At 43.3% G+C, this 19,519-nt stretch overlaps 1 protein-coding gene across 1 annotated transcript; it reads right to left on the bottom strand.

Moving 5' to 3' along the window:
- Positions 1-1,423: 1,423 nt before the first annotated feature.
- On the bottom strand, positions 1,424-10,720 carry LOC114202401 (uncharacterized). The gene is made up of 2 exons (XM_028095582.2): positions 10,537-10,720; positions 1,424-4,323 (listed from the first exon to the last, which is right to left on the bottom strand). Exons 1-2 carry the CDS (start codon positions 10,718-10,720, stop codon positions 2,414-2,416), a joined length of 2,094 nt encoding a protein of 697 aa, XP_027951383.2. The 3' UTR covers positions 1,424-2,413.
- Positions 10,721-19,519: the final 8,799 nt, after the last annotated feature.

Genomic DNA, 19,519 nt, shown 5'->3' on the forward strand with positions numbered 1-19,519 from the left:
AAAAGCAGTCACTCCCGTGTCCCCGGTCTCCGGCCGCACTCCGTGCTCACCCGGCCTGTGACCGAGCGTTTCTATCTCTGGCACCCGACCCCGGGTGGAGTCTCCAAACCCAGCAGATCCCTGCAGTGCGCTCCCGCGCTGCTCCTCCCGGGGGAGGAAGGGGAGTCTCCCCGGATCTGCCACTTGGGTCCCTGCTGGAAGAGTAGTGGCCCGACTGCTGCGGATCACGGTTTATGACAACCCCGAGCTGAGAGCCCACTCCTTGGCTCCATCTCTGCAGCCGGCTTCCCTGCTCTGATACCTGGAAGCTCTGCCGCACTCAGGCACCCCGGTCTTTCTGTGACCCCGAGGGTCCTGAGACCACACTGTCCCCGTGAGGGTTCCACCCCCCGCTTAGCCACTGGAGTGATTTCCCTCAGCGGAGCGTACTTCTAAAATTTCCGATTTTGTGCTCTGATGCTCTATCACTTGCCAGTAACGGCCAACAGAGTCCCCCTCCCCTGCCGTCTATCTTCCCGAATATCACCTCGGATTCACTTCTCCACACGTCTTACCTTCCAGAAAGTGGTCAGTTTTCTGTTCAGTTACTCCTGTTCTTTTCTTTGATCTCCTGTTGAGTTCATAGGTGTTGAGAATGGTTTGATCCCTATCTAGCTGAATTCCTGGGACCAGACGAAATTTAGGTCTCCTACTCCTCTGCCATCTTGCTCCTCCTCCCCGTATATGTTCATTCTTAGGGAAAGCCTCAATCAGTGATCTTTCCAAATTACTCTAATGAAAGCTACAAGATGGGGGGGGCAGGACTGCTGATATCATATCTCTATTCCTGAAATTTTATTTCCTAACACTTTTCATATGTGCAATATATTTGCCTCTGGGCACCTGGCTGGCTCAGTAAAGCATGTGACTCTTGATCTTGGGATTCTGAGTTCAAAGCCCATGTTGGGTGTAGAGTGGGCGTAGAGATTAGTTAATGAAATATTTTTTAAAAAAATTATACACACACACCTTCATGTAAATCAAGGCCACTGCAAGTCATGGGTCTCATGTAGGCATAACAAAGGGCATGTGGAAGTATCACATGCATATTCATGAATTGTGCTTCAGATGTTTAGGGGGAGAGTCTAAAGTTGCACTGCTGTGGTATTTTAATCACAGCTACATACATATCCAAGGAGCAGACTGTGGCAAGAATAACTCAAAGGTGAGGACACATTCATAAAATTGTACGTCGTTTGGTTCCATCATGGAAAAAAATTGTTGCAGATGCCTCTCAGCCTTAACAGCCTGAAGATGTATTGTTAGTGTTTGTTATGAAGTACTATAATGAAACTATAGACTTGATCTGATAGAAGAAAACAAACATGATTCATTTAGTTTTGAAAAAAATGATTAAATTTTATTACTTAAAACATAAGTTTGATACATTCTGAGTAAAACAGCATCAGTGTAGTGGTTAAACGGGAATACTATACCTGTACACTGTATTCTGGTTGTTTTGATTAAGTTCTTCTGATAACTGCTCTTTAGTTCCCCAAAATAAGACTGTTTGCTCATCTTTGATATACAACCACTATTTTCATTAAAGGGAGAGGATGACCATCATTTCTCCATTATTTCTATCACATAAGCAATCCCTACTAACATATCATGAAAATCTCAAGTCTCTCAATCTCAAAGCCTGCTGTTTCATGCTCCTCTGGCAGAGCAGTGTTTTCTGATAATCCGTGGCCCTCTGTTACACAGACAAATCTGTAGAAGGGATCCTGAACATATTATTATTTACATCATTCTTTTACATATATTCTCTGCCCAACCCGTGTACTCATTCAATTCCACAAAACACTGTATGTTAAAATTCAGTGTTCCTTCAGGATATATGGATGTGAATGATTCCCATTTAATAAAGTAGGCCCTTTATCTTACTGATCTGCTCCCAGAGACCATCAAGGTAACACATGAAAAACATGTAATGAAGGTATAACATCAAATTCCAAACTTACATCAATAGTGAGTGATGCAGGCCTTTGAAGGAACCTCAAGTAATAGAAGTCTTTTTAAAAGAAATGCTACATTCCTAAAGCTCTCCTTGCTCCACTGACACTCATCTCTGAGTCTTAAAATGATTTTGACTTTTACTTACTGTGAAGAATTTAACATCTGAGGTTGACTAATCTTGGACTAGTTCTCCCTAGTAAAAATTCTCTGACGTATATATAGCGTATTGTGAAAAATGGTTAAATGATTTATGCCATTCATTACATTTCTAAGGTTCCTCTTCAGCATGAATTCTTTGGTGAATCCTGAGGTCAGACCATTGTCGAAAGGCCTTGCCACATTCAATACATTTGTACGGCTTCTCTCTAGGATGTGTTCCCTCATGACCCCAAAGGTGTGAACTTTGATAAAAGCCTTACCACACACATTTGTGTGGTTTCTCTCCAGGATGTATATTCTGATGTCTTATGAGGCTTGAATACTGCTTAAAGGCTTTGTCACATTCATTACATTTGTAAGGTTTCTCTCCAGTATGAATTCTCTGATGAATCGTAAGGTTTGAATTTTGACTAAAGGCCTTGCCACACACATTACATTTATATGGCTTCTCTCCAGTATGGGTTCTCTGATGTCGAGTAAGGCGTGAACACCAGTTAAAGGATTTGCCACACTCATTACATTTGTAAGGTTTCTCTCTTCCATGAATTCTCTGATGATCCCCCAAGCTTGAGCTTTGAATAAAAGCATTATCACATATACTAGATTCATAATGTTTCTTTTCAGTATGTATTTTCTGATGTCTAGTAAGGTGTATAAGTTGTGTATATGTTTTATTACAGTCATTACATTTATAAGGTTTCTCACCAGTATGTTTTTTTTTATGTTTAGTTAGGCTTGAACGCACAGTAAAGGCTTTGCCACACTCGTTACATTTGTGAGGTTTCTCACCAGTATGAATTCTCTGATGTTCCACAAGACTTGAACTTTGGATAAAAGCCTTACCACATTCATTACATTTGTATGGTTTTTCTCCAGAATGGATTTTCTGATGTTTCACAAGGCTTGAAATGTGGATAAAAGCCTTGGTGCACACAGTACATTTGTGTGGCTTCTCTCCAGGATGTACATTCTGATGCTTAGTGAGGTGTGAGCACTGCTTAAAAGCCTTACCACACTCATTACATTTATAAGGTTTCTCACCAGTGTGAATTCTTCGGTGAATCCTGAGGGTAGACCACTGCCTAAAAACCTTGCCACATTCAATACATTTGTATGGTTTCTCTCCAGTATGAATTCTCTCGTGATCCCAAAGATATGAACGTTTGGTAAAACCCTTACCACATTCATTACATTTGTAAGGTTTCTCTCCAGTATGAATTCTCTCATGACGCCAGAGATCTGAACATTTGATAAAAGCCTTACCACATTCATGACATTTGTATGGTTTTTCTCCAGTATGAATTCTCCAATGATTTGTAAGGTGGGAATTTTGATTAAAGACCTTGTCACAGATATTACATTTATATGGTTTCTCCCCCGTATGGATTCTCTGATGTCTTGTGAGGTTTGAGAACTGCTTAAAGGCTTTACCACACTCATTACATTTGTAAGGTCTCTGCTCAGAATGAATTCTCTGATGACTAGTAAGGACTGAGTGATGGCTAAAAGTCTTTCCACACTCATTACATTTGTATGGTTTTTCTCTAATTTTTGTTTTCTGGTGCTGTGTGAACAATGAAGGAAACATAAAAACCCTTCCATATTTATTACAAAGGTTGGTTTTGACACTAGGAAGAAATCTTTGAAGTGGCAAAACTGAAGAACAAGTTTTGACAGACTTCTCAACTTGATCACATTCATTAATTTTCTCCTCGGTTTGAAGTCTCTGCAGTTCAACCAGATGTGACTGAAAGCTTAACCCAATTCTATTTTCAAAACATTTTGTATACTTACTTCCTGCATAGACTATATTATTTTTTATTTTTAACAAATTTTTTACTAATGACTTCTCTTGTTTAAAATTTTGATAAGCACTTTTTCTTAAAGAAACACTCTGCTTTATAGGTAAATTAATCCAGGATTTGCTGTCTTGTTTATCTTTTCTACCAGGGAGATTTACAGTATCTGTCACAAGCACTCCTTTGGAATTTCTTTCTTCATATCCACACTTACTCTCAAATTCATACATATTTCCCCAAACTTCCCTGAAGTCAAAATTCTCAAGGCCATGGCTTTCATGTCTTCCCAAGACCACTAGTTGGCATAATTTTCTGTTATTTTCTTTCTTTGGTAATAATTCCTTGATCATGAATCTAGCAGAGCTTTCTGAAAGATATAGAAAACCATAGTCTTCAGTAACTAGAGTTGCAAAATGGATATTACACTAAAAGTAATACATTGAAGAGATAACAACTTCTCAACCAAAGTCTGCAAATGTTTAAGAATGCAAAGTGAATAGAATCCTTTAATAAAAGATGACATGTATTTCAAATTATTTTAAGGGAAACCTACTTTCTTTCTCTGTTTTTTGTTTTTTGTTTTAGAGGGGCAGAGGGTAGCAGAAGGAGGGGCAGAGGGAGAGATACAGAGAATCTTAAGCAGGCTCCACACCCAGCACGGAGCCCAGTGTGGGGCTCAATCTCACAACCCTGAGATCATGACCTGAGCCAAAACCAAGAGTCAGACACTTAGCTAAGCCACCCAGATACCCCTGGAAACCTGTTTTCAAACACCCTATGACCAAATCGTTCATATGTAAATTTACATAAGTTCTGAAAGAAAGTGTATTCTTTGACCACCACAACAAAACACACACCAATTGGCAGTAGACAAATGGGTGTCTCATACTGAAAAGAAAACAGATATTGAGGGGTCTGGGTTGTACAGTCGGTTAAGTGTCTGACTCTTAATTTGGGCTCAGGTCGTAATCTCAGGGTCATGAGATCGAGCCCCACATAGTGCTCAGCATGGTGACTGCTTGGGTTTCTCTCTCCCTCTCCCTTACCCCTACCCGCCTTTAAAAAAACAAAAAGAAACATATTCTACAAATGCATATTTACGGCATAATTATTATAACCCCTACCCGCCTTTAAAAAAACAAAAAGAAACATATTCTACAAATGCATATTTACAGCATAATTATTATATGCAAATAAATGCTGAATCACAGCTCTATATGAAGTAATAAGATTTTTTTTTGGACAAATTATCCATTTAAAAAATTAATGAGGGGCGCCTGGCTGGCTCAGTCAGTAGAGCATGTGACATACCAAGGTTGTAAGTTTGAGCCCCATGTTGGGTGTAGAGATTACTTAAAAAAATTTTTTTTTAATTAATAAGATAAATACACGGAAATTATGAATTGTAAAACTAAACGGGTAATAGGAAAATCAAGAAGAATTTAATACAACATCACTGGAATAACAAAATATTCTGAATATCTACTCTAAAGCTATCTATACTCTATGCAGAATAGGCATTTTGGAACATTAACAATTGGTGAATTGCAGTCATATTCCAAACTAGATGCTAAAATCCATAATCTGTAAATGACAAGTTATTAAATTCAACTTTTTAACTAAACCAAGATAAGTCCAACGGGTAAATAAGTAACCACAATTACACAAAATTATAGACTGTGAAATTCTAATGATTTCTCACTTAAGAACAAGAGAAAGGACTTATAGTCCAGAAAGAGCACACAAGATGAGAACTGGAAACTATGTTAAGAAAAGCTCCCACATATTCCTAGCAGTCTAAGTTACACACATGTCCACTGGCTTCTGAAATACCAGTTTTCAGAGAGTATTATAAAGAACTGGGTAAAAGGAACAGCATGAAAATCATTGAGTATCATAAGTGCATCTCTCCACAAAAACAGCAAGTAAGTTAGCAAAAACTGTCAGAATCAACTTTATCAGAATTCTGGAAACTAAACACAGGTTTACAGCAAACATGTAGATACTTAAGAAACAGGCAGCTGATCTCAGTTGAAGAGCTTCTGATATTTTAACTTCCCCTGGCCCAATCCCATTCTCCCCAGCATAGGGGCAGCCCATGTTCCTGGTATAGGTCTCCTGTATGGAGAGTGGCAGAACAGACTTGATTCTCTAAGAACTGTGGTTTTTACTTTGACCTGCCTGGTGGCTCACTGAAAAACTGCCTCAAAAAGTTTTACCTTTACTTTGCTTATTAATTCAAGAGGTGCTATGGGGCTGGGGTGGGGGCAGCATTTGACAAGCACATTTAAAGGCAAATGTATTAACAGATGACACTTGGGGCAGAAAGCAGACAAACTGAAAAGCCAGGGAATAAGGGCTGGGGAGTGAAATGCTTTGGGGAATAAGGACTTTGAAAGGCTGCTACACGTTCCTAGGAATCTAAGTCACGCACATGCTCAGGACTGGATCAGTGCTCAGAAAACACATGAGGCAGCCCTATGCCTCACCTCCTGCTAACCTTCAGGCTCAGCAAAAGCAGAAGGTAAAGGCTAAGGCATCGCTGTAAACTACCAAGCTGAGTTTCAGGTATTCCCAAACATACAGAATCTATTTACAAAGACTAGGAGTTTTTTGCTTTTTGGTTTTTTTGGTTCCAGGTGTTTGAGAAGTTCTGTGTTAAATCACTACCTGACCACTAAGCTAACCAGAGACTTGAGTGGCCACACATGACAAAGAATACAGACTTCACAAATCAACTCCAAAAAATTACTAAACAAAACAAACAACAACTACAATAAGCAGCAACATCCAATGCTGGGATGAGGATGTGGGTGGGGGAGAATGTGACTTCCAGAGTTGTCATAATATTCAAAATGTTTAGCTTTAAAGAAAAAAATTATGAGCATGCAAACCAACAATGATGTATAGCTCATATGCAGGAAAAAAAGCAATTTAACAAAAATTTTCCTGAGGAAGCCCAGATATTGGACTTTGCTAGATAAATAATTAAGTCACTATTTTAAATATGCTGAAAGAACTAAAACGAAACCATGTGCAAAGAACCAAAGGAAAAAGAACAATATTTCCTAAAATAGAGAATCAACAGAGACAGAAATTATAAAAATGAACCAGAAAAGAAATTCTGGAGCTGAAAAGTACAAAAACTAAAATGGAAAAAGCCCTAAAGGAGTTTAACACCAAACTCAACAGGCAGAAGAAAGAACTAACAAACCTGAAGATTAAGTCAACTGAGATTATCCAATCTTAGCAGGAGAAAGAAAAAAGAATGAAGAAAAATGAAGGGAGAACAAGAGACCTGTGGGATACCTTCAAGTGTACCAACAAAGATAATGAGAATCCCAGAAAGGACAGAATGAAGTGGGCAGAAAAAATATTTGAAATAATAAGGCAGAAAAATTCCCAAATTTGATGACATATCTACGTACCCAAATCTACGTATCCATGGAGTTTGGCAAGCCCTGAGTGAGGTAAACTGAATGTTGCCCACAGTGAAACACTTCATAATCAAACTGTCAAGAGCCAAAGACACAGAATCCTGAAAGCAGCAATGGGCAGTTCCTTTGGTGAAACTACCCACTGATTTCACACCAGAAACCATATGGACAAGAAGGCAGTGGGATGACATTTTCATAGTGCTAAAGAGAAGTAACGGTCTACTATGAATTCTATATACTTCTAAACTATCCTTCAAAATAGAGGATAACTTAAGACATTGCCAAAAAAAAAAAAAAAAACCACACAAAAACTGAGAGTCCCTTGCTAGTAGACCAGTCAACAAAAATGGTAAAGGGAATGAATGTCTCAGGCCAAAATGAAGGAAGAGACAAGAACTCGAATCCACATCAAGAAATAAGGAATAGTAATAAAGACAGTACATAGGTGTGTATAAGGTTAGTATTAATGTATTTTTGGTTTGTCATTCCTCTTTTTCCCTATTGACTTAAAAGACAAAACTAATTTTAAAATACATTGATGCCCCAAAGACACAGATGTAGTGGAAAGAAGGGCCATGTGCACCCCAATGTTCACAGTAGCAATGTCCGCAATAGCCAAACTGGAAAGAGCCGAGATGCCCTTCAACAGACGAATGGATAAAGAAGATGTGGTCCATGTATACAATGGAATATTACTCAGCCGTCAGAAAGGATGAATACCCAACTTTTACATCCACATGGATGGGACTGGAGGAGATGATGCTAAGTGAAATAAGTCAAGCAGAGAAAGTCAATGATCATATGGTTTCACTTATTTGTGGAACATCAGGAATAACATGGAGGACATTAGGAGAAGGAAGGGAAAAATGAAGGGGGGGAATCGGAGGGGGAGACGAACCGTGAGAGACTCTGGACTCTGAGGAACAAACAGGGTTCTAGAGGGGAGGGGGAGGGGTTGGCCCGGTGATGGGTGTTAAGGAGGCACGTCCTGCAGGGGGCACTGGGTGTTCTACGGAAACAATGGATTGGGGATCACCACATCAAAAACGAATGATGTGCTGTATGGTGAGTAACATAATAAAAGTAAGTCTATGTTGATGGTCACACAATATATGGAGACATGATTTCATGACAATAACAAGAGAGAAGGAGACAGGATGTAGAAGAGCCAAGTTTTCAGATAATACTTTGGAAATGTTGTGGGTTCAGGTCTAGAGCAATGCAATATAGTGACTCTAATGAATTTTTTCATTTCCCAGTGGCTGTACTGTGAGACAAAATACACTTTAAGTAAAAGTTTTTATGAGACAAAGGACAATATATACTTAAAAGAATAACTCATTAAGGAATTACAAATATGAACATATACACAAGGGAACCCCAAAATATATGAAACAAACATTTACAGAATTGAAGAGAGAAATAAAAATAGTTCTAGAATAGTGTCTGGAGACTTGCAGACCTCACTTTCAAAAATGGACAGTACAGCTAGACAGAAGTTCAGTAAGGACACAGATGATTTTAGGCCGACTATAAACCAATGAGCACTGACAGACATATACAGAGCACTGCACCCAGTAAGAGCAAAAGCCATTCTTCTCTACATGCATGTGAAACGTTCTCCCAGACAGACCATCTATTAGTCCATGAAGCAAGTCTCAACAAATTGAAAAAGAGTGAAATCATACACATTATTTTCTCCACAAAAGAACAAAACTAGAAAATGAAGAACCGAAGGAAAACCGGAAAGCTCAAAAATACATGAAAATTTTTAAACACTCTTAAACCAATGGGTCAGAAAAGGTATCACAAGGGAAATTAGAAAATACTTTGAGAGAAAAGAAACAAAACCACAACATAGCAAAGCTTACAGCATAGTGTGGTGTGGACATGCTTATACTCCTGCTGAGTGAAAGCAGTGTTACTGGTGGATCGAGAGACGCACCCCGCTCCCCGGTTAGACACTGTCCAATGTGCAGCAAAAGCAGAACTGAAGAAACGGCTGGGCGCCCTGAAGAGGCGGAGAGCTCTGGGGCCCCAGATGCTGATGTTTTCTAACCCCAGAAGAAGGTCGCCTAAGTACACAGAATGGGATGGATCCTGGAAGAGGCCTGGTGCCAGGACGGGGGAGGCTCCAACTCTGGCCCGTGTGGAACGGGAACAAAAATGGGACAAGGCTAAGGAAGGAAGGGGGCCGACCCCTTAAAACCAGCCTCCCAGTGCTCCTTAAGGGCAAGGGACCAAAGAAGTCATAGGGGCATAGGGCTCCTGGCCGGCTCAGTCCGTAGAGCATGCAACTCCTGATCCCTGGGTTTAGGTTCGAGCCCCACATTGGGTGTAGAGATTACTTAAAAATAAAATCTTAAAAAAAAAAAAAGGTCATAGGGGCATATAATATAGGGCCACAGGTCACGATAAAGATTTTGCTTTGGTCTTTGCATGAGCTAGAAGTTGGGAGGATGTACTTCCACATGTCTGAAGAAGGGAATGACAGGGGAAGGGAAATAAACTTTCCTCTAAGAGCTCGTAAGAAGGAAAAACTCTCCCACTACGAGAAAGTTGCCGAAACACTATTAACACTCTCTGCCCTTCTGAACTCTTGCCTGTGTTCCCACCCATTTGGCTTTTTCAGTGTTTTAACCTTGCTCTCCACAGTCTGGGGCTCTTTCCCTTGCTCCAAAATAAAGAAGATATTCAGGTCAGGAAGAGGGATTCCTGCTTATAAAAAGAAAGGAACATGATGTGCTGTGTCTCTTCCAGAATACAATTCCAGCCCTTTGTTCAACTGAGGAGAGAGGATGTTACAGATGTGTCTAGAAAAAAATTTTCACAAACTTGTTCAGTCTCTCCTGAAAGCTTAAGGGATATTTTTAAAGCACAGATATCCAGCTCTCTTCCAAGAACTACTGAGTCAAAAGTACAGGGATAAAAGTGGATCTAGAATCAGATATTTTTTAAAGTTTGCCCTAAGGTTTTGTTGTTACTTAGCTTCTGGAAGCGTCACTAATCTAGGGTGGAGTGGGGAGATCATCTGAAGAAAGGGGGAGGCGAAAGTCTAGATGCTGCCTCATAAACTTTTTCATTTCAGAAGGTACACGGCCTCAATCTCAGTCAAGCAGGGCAGGGGCTCCTAAGAAACTCACTGGGGCAGATCCCGACTTCTGGAGGAACATTATCCTCACCCAGGGAGACCAGGTTCCTGTAGTTCTCCACCATCACGTCCCTGTACAAGGCCCTCTGAGCAGGGTCCAGGCACTCCCACTCCTCCTGAGAGAATTCTATGGCCACATCCCTGAATGTCAAGCGTCCCTGAAATGAAAAACACATTTCACCAAGGAACGTTGGGGAGAATTCTCATGTTCACACAAAATGTGAGCAGGAAAGGGATGTCAGGATTGATTCAACTGAAATCAATGTTTGGACATCATTTTGAGCAAGAATAGATAACTGTGAGCAATTTATATATCCCTAATTTTGTTTTATTTTGTTTTTCCATCAGAGGATATCAGATCTACTAAAACACTGTAGATTTCCCATTTTTGTGGAAAATAGAACTATATAAATGAAAAATGTCTGACACACAGTTGTTTATGTGGACATGGTATATATTATGTTCTCTACACTAGTGACACTTCTACACACCTAGAGGATCTAGAGCACAAGAGGCATCTTCAGGTGTGACAAATTATCTGCAAAAATATAAATTACATGTTTCCATTTAAAGTCAGACATTTAACGATTATGGAGTTGATTAGCCAAATGGAGTTTATTCTACCAACAAAAAGAAACCCCAACGCATGAGGAGGAACTTTACCAACGCTGTACGTTAATTTAACAGACGAAGTAGGACACAGATTGATCACAGCAGATCTTGGAAGAAATACTGGATTAAAAATCATGCCAAACAGGACATTTAAAAACTTGTTATTGAGCAAGACCATTCCACCAAGCATCATAATCCATAGTAAGCACTGGAAGCATTTCCACCACAGGTGAGCCTGAGGCCCATGGGCTAGCCAGGCTCCTGCCAGTCAGCACTGCATGGTGTGCCTGAGGCCCGACTGGGGGGGGGGCACCCATTCCCATTAGCAGTTGTACCAGGACCTCTATTTGCAAGACATTTCCCAACTTACGTGAAGAGAAAACTTTACTGAAAGACAGAACAAAGACATCAAAGACTGACAAGCATAATTCTTACTGGAAGATGTGGTGACATAAAGACCTCAGTGATTTAGAAATTCAAAGCAATTCAAATGCAGAAGAAACATGGGAATTTAAAAGAAAAATCTCCATCATGTTGAGGAGAAATAATTTTGAGAAGAAAAAATGGAGAGCCTTGCCAAATGACACAGGAACCTGTTAATGTGTGTGTTACATGAAATTTTTCAATCAGTGAAATAAATAGCTACGAGATATACACTAAAAAGCCAAGTCAAAGAGATAAATTTAAACAAACAAAAGAGTACTAAATGGAACAGAGTACTTTGAGATTACACCAGGTGAGGTCTTCCAAAATAAGGTCAGAAAGCAGAGGGCAAGAAGGATTTAGGTTTCACTGCAAAACACTGATAATATAAGAAAGACACAAGCGTGTATGTAAAGAATTAAACTACGAAATATAAGATTGCTCCTAAAAATATATCAAAGGAAAACAGCAAAACATGAAAAACCATGTTTTAGTCCACAAAAATAATGAAAGTTACAAGTAGGTAGAAAATGGAAATACAAGGGATTGTCCTTTCCCCCCCCAATTTTCAAAACACGAAGAGATTACGGTACCAAGTTTTGCTTACATGGGGCGGTGGCGGGGCGGGGAGGTGGGAATCTCACGTGTCGTTGTGGGACAGGGTACTTTACAGCTTTAGGAGACCACATCGGACAGAATCTGTCCTTGTATAATGCACTGTCCTTGACCCGGTAATCACAGGTCAAGTGAGAAATCCTCAGACATCTGCAGAGAGGTCGGTCTACTCATACACAGCCACTGTGGCATTCTTCACATCAGTGAGAAATGGGAAAGTCCCACGCGTCTTCACTAAGAGAATGCTCCAGTGAGGATCGAAGAGCAAGCTGTGTCTGTGCTTATTAACATGAAAAGAACCTCTAGACATGCTGTGTACATTTTTTAAACTTGCAGAATAAAATGTTACAACAAACTTCATTGAGGAGTTTCTTCTAAAATTTTAGAACAATGTGTAAATGCATTTTTACAAGGTTTGGACTGACTCTTGCCACAGAACTGACAACAGTGGTTCCCCACTGAGACACGAATGGTGGAGGCCATGACAGGGAGGGGCGTCCCCTTCCCATCACATCTTAGTGCCTAAGCTGCTTCTTGGTTAGGAGTTTAATCAGTCAATCAATACATCTATTCATACATGACTTACTCATGTGATATTGGAAATAAAAGGGATATAATACTTAAAAATAATGGTGGAACCAGAATTTGGCTACAGCATCTCTGACGGCAAAGAGAAAGTTCTATGCTACGCATCTTGGCTACATTACCACCATTTTTACCTAAAACATCTGCTGCACAAGAGTCGCTACAGGAATGCCATGGTCAATGTGGGATACATGTGCTGAGAATGATTTTGAAAACCTCTTACCGTTGGCTATTTAGGTTGATTCCGTATTTTAAAGCCAATTATGGAATAAAACATCCTATTGATACCTACTTCTGAACTTTATTCTAAATCATTAGTATTTTAGAACCAGAAACACCACAGTTCACTTGTTTAGCTCTGAATGCATTTTAAAGTCAGGCAGAGCTGATTTCCTCTTATGGAGCTTGTTTTCCAGAATTTTCCAACTATTCCTACACATTAATACATGACTTCCACATGCAGCTTCTTTGATCCTGGCTACAGAGAGCTGACAGTGCATCCAGACGTGTCCCCTAAAACAATCCCTGCTGCCCAACCACACTGACACCACGGGGCCCACCCACACCTGTCTCCAATCCACGCCTGGTGTGAAGCCCATCAGGATGCGCCCAGGGCCGGGGGGCGAAGTGGGGCTCCTCAAAGGCTCCACATCACTGGGTCACCGTGAGGACTCGAAGTGGAAGGAGAGGGACGGAGGGAAGGCCTGGGGGAGTGTGCACAGACACGGCTCGGGCGGGACACGTAGAGAAGATCAGAAAGTCCAACAAGGGCACAGCAGGAATGAGACAGAACACCAACCAAGAATATGACTTTACCTGACAAACAGCCATTCCTGACTCCTCCCTTTCCTCTTCCAGGCTTCTTTCTCAGACAAGATCAGTCTTGAGAATTCAATCCTAAGGATCAAGAATCTGCAGTTTAATGCTTAGAATCAATCTACGTCCTTCCTGCACCACAACCTCACACAGGGAGACCTCTCCGTGTGGAAATGACAGTCCTCTGCTGCCCACTGCCACAGGAGGGGGGCTCAGGGACAGTGAACTCCTCCAGACACCAACAAGTGAGTGTCCCCACCCCTTTCTTCAGAACTGGCCGCAGCAGTGGGGACCTGGGCTGGACCCGACATTCCCCTCCAGGTCACAGACCCGCCCTGATCACACCCACGCACAGCAGGGCCCCCTCACCTCTCCCTCAGAAACGGAGGACCCAGAGCCTTGGTGCTCAGTGCTGGATACACATCAGAAGTGCCTGGGACACTTTAACTGGTACTGAGGCTGGGCCCTATCCCCCCGTGACCACTGGAAGGGGACTCTCTGGGAGGGCCACAAGAGCTGTATCTGCAATCCAGATTGCAGATCTGGGTGCAGCACACTCACAGGAGGCCAGCCCAGCACACCTCCCACCTTCTGGCTCTGCTCGCCCCTGGGGTCTTGCTGTCATGAGTATCCAGCCAGTGGAAGGGGAAGGAGCAGAAAGAAATACGCAGAGCAGGCAAAAGGGACCAGAATTGAGGGTGAGGGAGTAGATGGAATGTTAAAGAGAGTGGGGGTGGGGGACAGAAGCCAGAGAAGGCAGCCACTGAGGGGTGGTATCCGAACAAAGATCCAAGGAAAGAAGAGACTTTGCCACCTGCATGTGAGGGGCCAGAGACTTCTAGGCAGGACATCCATGTGAAGACCCTGGGGTAGTGGCATTTGGGGCTCCGGAAAGGGCAGGGAGGCCTGTACGGCTGGAGCCAGGTGCGTGGAGGAGAGCAGGAGGAGGTAAGATCAGAGAGTATTAAAGGAAGCAGATCAGAAAGTTCCAAAGCAGGTTAGAATTCTTCGGGCTTTTCCCCATACCTCAGACGACTTTTGGAAACCATGTATTCCCTTATCCATTTTGAGTAAACATCTAATTTTTATTTCTCTTGTCCTAAGTTAAAACACTAATAAGTAATGGGTCTTGTATACTTTGCAAACATGCCAAGATGCCCAGCTAGGCTGCAGGAAATACAGGGTCGCCCTATATGCGGAGGCAGACTGCAGGGGACACTTTTGGAGGAGTTTGGGGGGTCACTAATGGACATATTAAGGTGAAGACGCCAGACTGTTGTCCCAGCAGAGATGTTGAGGCAGCTGGATACAGGACCCAGGTTTCAGGGAAGAGGTCTGGAGGTCTGGGTGGAGCGGTGGAAGGAGACATCAGTGTTCAAAGTCATGAGATGGAGTGACGTGGAAAGGCAGGAGGTGGAGACAGAAGAGAAGGGGTTCAGGGACGAAGCTTAGGGGTGCTCCCGCAGAGACCAGGGAGTTAGGGGAAACAGGCACAGGAAACAGACACATGAACAGGGAGAAGAAAATTAAAACAGGTAACTGGAAGACAGATTTACTTTAAAAAAAGGTAGTGTGATGTGGAAGCCAAGAGAAAGTGCTTCAGGAAGAGGGAGCCCAGCTCGCTGTAGTTAGGACCAGCATGGTAAGAGCACACCAATTCCTGGACTGAGAAGTGGGGAGGTCCCCAGTGACTCAGACATGGAAAGTCTCAGCAGCATGGTGGGTATGAAAGTGAGAACTGGGGGGCGCCTGGGTGGTTCAGTCAGTTAAGTGTCTGCCTTTGGCTGAGATCATGATCTCAGGGTCCTGGGATCGAGCCCCACATAGTGCTCCCTGCTCAGTGGGGAGTCTGTTTCTCCCTCTCCTTCTGCCCTTCCCCCTGCCCATGTGCTTTTCTCTCTCTCTCTCTCATAAATAAAATCTTAAAAAAAAAAACAACTGGAAGCAAGATCTAAAGCAGAGTATAAGCATGTGTTTAGTGTATTCTGCTCTGAAATGGAGCATAAGAAAGAGCACTTACCAGAGTGGGAAATGTAGCTAATAGAGGATGTTTTATTTTAAAGAGGCGAGACTGTAGTAAAAGGCTTTTTTTTGTGGCTTCTTTTTAAGATGAGACATTACCATATGTATATGGTGAACAAAGTAACTGCCTAGAGGTAAGGTAAGAATTGATGAGCAGTGGCAGTGTGCAAAAGATCCTGAGACTGTCCGACCTTACCGCCCCTCGCTGCTGTTCCCAGAGACCCACTTCTAGCAAGCCTGCCCCAGTGAAAACACCCACCACCTGGGCCCCAGTCCCCCACTGTCTCCCTTCTTGACTCAGACACTCCTGCAAGTTCCCATGGTGTTTGTTCTACAAACCCAGTGGACACCCCACATTGAAGGACAGAACCTCCTAATCACCTATACACTGCCAAAGAATCCCACACTGTGTTCCTAACATCAATCTTCCGTTTTGGCAGGAAGACACCCACCACCCCAGGATCTGTTATGTTCCTTCTTGGAGATTGTCTAAACTCAGACACCTCCATAACGTCATAATACAAGAATAATGTCTGAAATGATCTACATACTCCAGCAAGACTCATGTATCTACTAATGAAATGCCCCAAAATGCCATTTGTAGCCCACAAAACATGTGTGCTACTTTCAGTAATAATGCTTTGCTTGTAATAATGAGATCCCCGACCAAAACCACTACAGATTACCCCCCAAATGGTGACACTTTCCCTTCAACCCCTTATGGGTCCTAAGAGACCCCACAGAAGTCAACCAAATAAACACCAGATGGGGCTTCTTGGATCCACCCCTCAGGATTCAGGCACAAACTGCCCCACAGCTGTCAGTTTGGCTGCAGATAACTAGACGGCTCGCTCCCTCCCTGTAAACGGACTCAGCTAAAGTGAGCAGTGGCCTCTCCATCACAGCACCTGGCTGGGCAGCCAGCGTCCAATGTCTGGTCAATGCAGGAAAGAGAAGCCTGTTTCTTCCCTCAAACTGGGCCAACTCTGGAAAGTCACCCCACCGCCAGAGCTCTCTGCTGTAGCCAGACAGTGGAGTCTGGATTTTTGTCCTGAGGGCAACCGGGAGCCAGTGAAGGGATTAAAGCCAGGGGATTCCTTCCGTGATGTCTGTCCGTCTAGTCCAATTCTCCTGTTCCTTCCCCCACGACCTCAGTCTGATGCATCTGCTCCCTGCTGTCCCGTCCCATCACCGGTTAAGGTCTCTCTCGTCCAGTGTGCTACCCTTCACCTCTCTGGAGACACCTTCTAATTTAGACTTCTCTATTTGCGTCTCCCTCTACTTTTCTCTGGTTCACTCCACTCTTACTGTCTCTCCACATCCACCTGCTCTACCCAGTTCTACCCTCTCTTCCTTCCCTTCTCTCACACGAAGTCTTTCCCATTCTCTGTCAGACTGTCTCTGCTTCGCCCCACACCCTCACACTCACAGGTATGGAATAAAAATGTTCTTTGCCTGGGAAGACCACTTTCCAGTAGGGCTTCAGGAATGGATACACACTATGACAAGCACAAGCACGTGGTTTGTGCGGCAGAGACCCCTAAGGCGGTGGGTGCAAAGTAGGCAAGGAGGGCCGGCTCCGGAGGTCGCGTCGGTGGAGGGGGCGTCAGAAGAGGATCGGTGCCTGCAGCATCCCAAGGCCACGGAGATGTGGCGTCGGGGTCTGCACGAGGGCCTCCGCCCTGGGGGCCACCGAGGGAAGACTTCACACGGCCTGGCGGAGAGGGGCAGAGGGCCAGAGCGTGGCGGGAGTCCCGGAAGGGTTTTCAGAGGAAAAAGACCGCAAGCGCTGTCTACCTGGACGGAAGGCGGGGACCCGCCTCAGCAACTTTAACTCGAAAAAGACGTGGACCCCCGGACCCGCAGAGGAGCTCCCAGGCCTGCAACATCTGACGGTGCTGCCGGGAATCATTGGGCGCGGACAAGCGCGCGAAGCGGTTTTATCTATGAGGCAACCCCAAACTCCGGGTGTTGCGGATCGGAGCCCTGGGGCGAGGGGAGGGTCCCACAAAGGCCAGGGTTGAACCAGAAAAATCTGTCACTGACTCACCTGTGTCCTTCACTGCGCTTCCGGGTCTGCAGGGTACTGCGCATGCGCGGCGCGCTGCGGGGGGGGGGTGGAGAAGGAGGGCGGGGGGACGGGCGGGGGACGGTGGCCTGGACTGGACACAAGGGGCGTGGCCCACGTAGGAGCGGGGTCTGGACCTCGGTCCTGCCTCTGAACGTTTCCTGCCCTTTCAGTCCAAAGGTACCTTACTCTTACGCTCCGCTTTTCAGTTTGTTTGAATCTCTTTGGTGTCTCGGGGACCGAATAGTCTCCTGGCTATTTTATTTTTTTTTAAAGATTTCATTTATTTGACAGAGAGAGGGAACACAAGCAGAGGGAGTGCGAGAGGGAGAAGCAGGCTTCCCGCCGAGCAGGGAGCCCGATGCGGGGCTCGATGCCAGGACCCTGGGACCCTGACCTGAGCCGAAGGCAGACGACTGAGCCACCCAGGCGCCCCTCTCCTGGCTATTTTAAATTAATGTTTCAAACAACTTAGTTGTGAGTGCCGCTTATATTAGAAGCTGAGATGTTTTCCTGTTAAATTGAAAGCTCAGCGGGTCGTGTTGGGGAATATAATTAAAAACAAAATCGTCTCCCAACCCAACAATCCTCTCCACAAAGGTAGTAGAGGAAAAAAACAGTTTCATAAGTGAATAAGCATTAAACCAGAATGTGATGTGCATCACAGGCAATCTTGAGAGATTGCAGAAATGAATTTCACCCTGTCATAAAAGACAAGGGGATACGAAGAATTGCATACATGTTCTCAAGATAGATCATAACTAGTTCTCAGGAAGACATGACAGCACCGTTTGTCACACATAGCTCATCCTAACATCACCAGGTAATCTGCATGGCCGTTTGTGTTAGATAACTGGCTTTAACCGGAGGGAAAACAAACTTCTCATATCTTTATGACAGGAGGGAGTTTTGCCACTCAGAGCAAGGCACCTGCTGAGTTAGGCACCTATCCTCCCACAGGAACTGAAAGATAAATATACTATTTCCTTTGATGTTTACATTTTAAAGAGATGGCTCCCAGATCCTTGAGCAAACATTCCTGAGTTACAGTGTTGGCAAGAGCCTTATTTAGCTTTTCAAAGACGTAAATACATTTCAAACAGGAAGACGAACTTAAAAGTTTTCTAAGGGAAATGCTCTAGGAAAAGAGAGGAAGAGAAGTCTCTTTGCTTTTTTTTTTTCCTCCCGAGAGACCTGTTTTCTTTCTCTCATTTTTAGTTTATATTTTTCCTTACAGAAACAATATGCATTCATTCACTAAAGCAATATTGTTTTTTAACATCTGCGATGTGCTCACAAGAATGGTAGTGTGCACTACATCTCAGAAACTGTGCTGGGAATGTCACATAAATTATGTGAGTTAATTCTTGTAATACCGTGGGAGTTGGGTTTTATATATCCATTTTCCTCAGGAGGATTTAGGTGCTGGGCTTTTCCCTATCTAGGGGTAGAGATTCTCTGTGTCTCTTTTGTTTCCCTATGACTGATTGTTAAAATGGTCTTCATGTGATGGTAGCTCAGTATACACGGAAGAAAAGAAGGCAAAGGAGTGGCGGGATTAGTGGTTCTGAGGGATTTTCTGATGGTTTGTTCATTTGTGCTTATGTATTTTGTTTTTAACATGTGGAGTGACCAGTGGGGCCCCCAGGAGTTGGAGACATCATGCTTTGAGGAATTCCCTACGCATAGGTTATAACCAAAAGAACAAATTTTCACTTATCAAATTTTAAGACTTTTGCTCCCCCTTTATGTGCGTCTGGGTATTCAGAAAACCTGAGTGCCAGTTCTGGATGGGCAGCCGGAGGAGCTGCCCTGAACTGAGTTCTCTAAGCAG

Source organism: Eumetopias jubatus, unplaced genomic scaffold (genome assembly GCF_037043125.1).
Source record: "Eumetopias jubatus isolate StellerSeaLion01/CBP00866 unplaced genomic scaffold, mEumJub1_p1.0 scaffold_10, whole genome shotgun sequence".
NCBI lineage: Eukaryota > Metazoa > Chordata > Mammalia > Carnivora > Otariidae > Eumetopias > Eumetopias jubatus.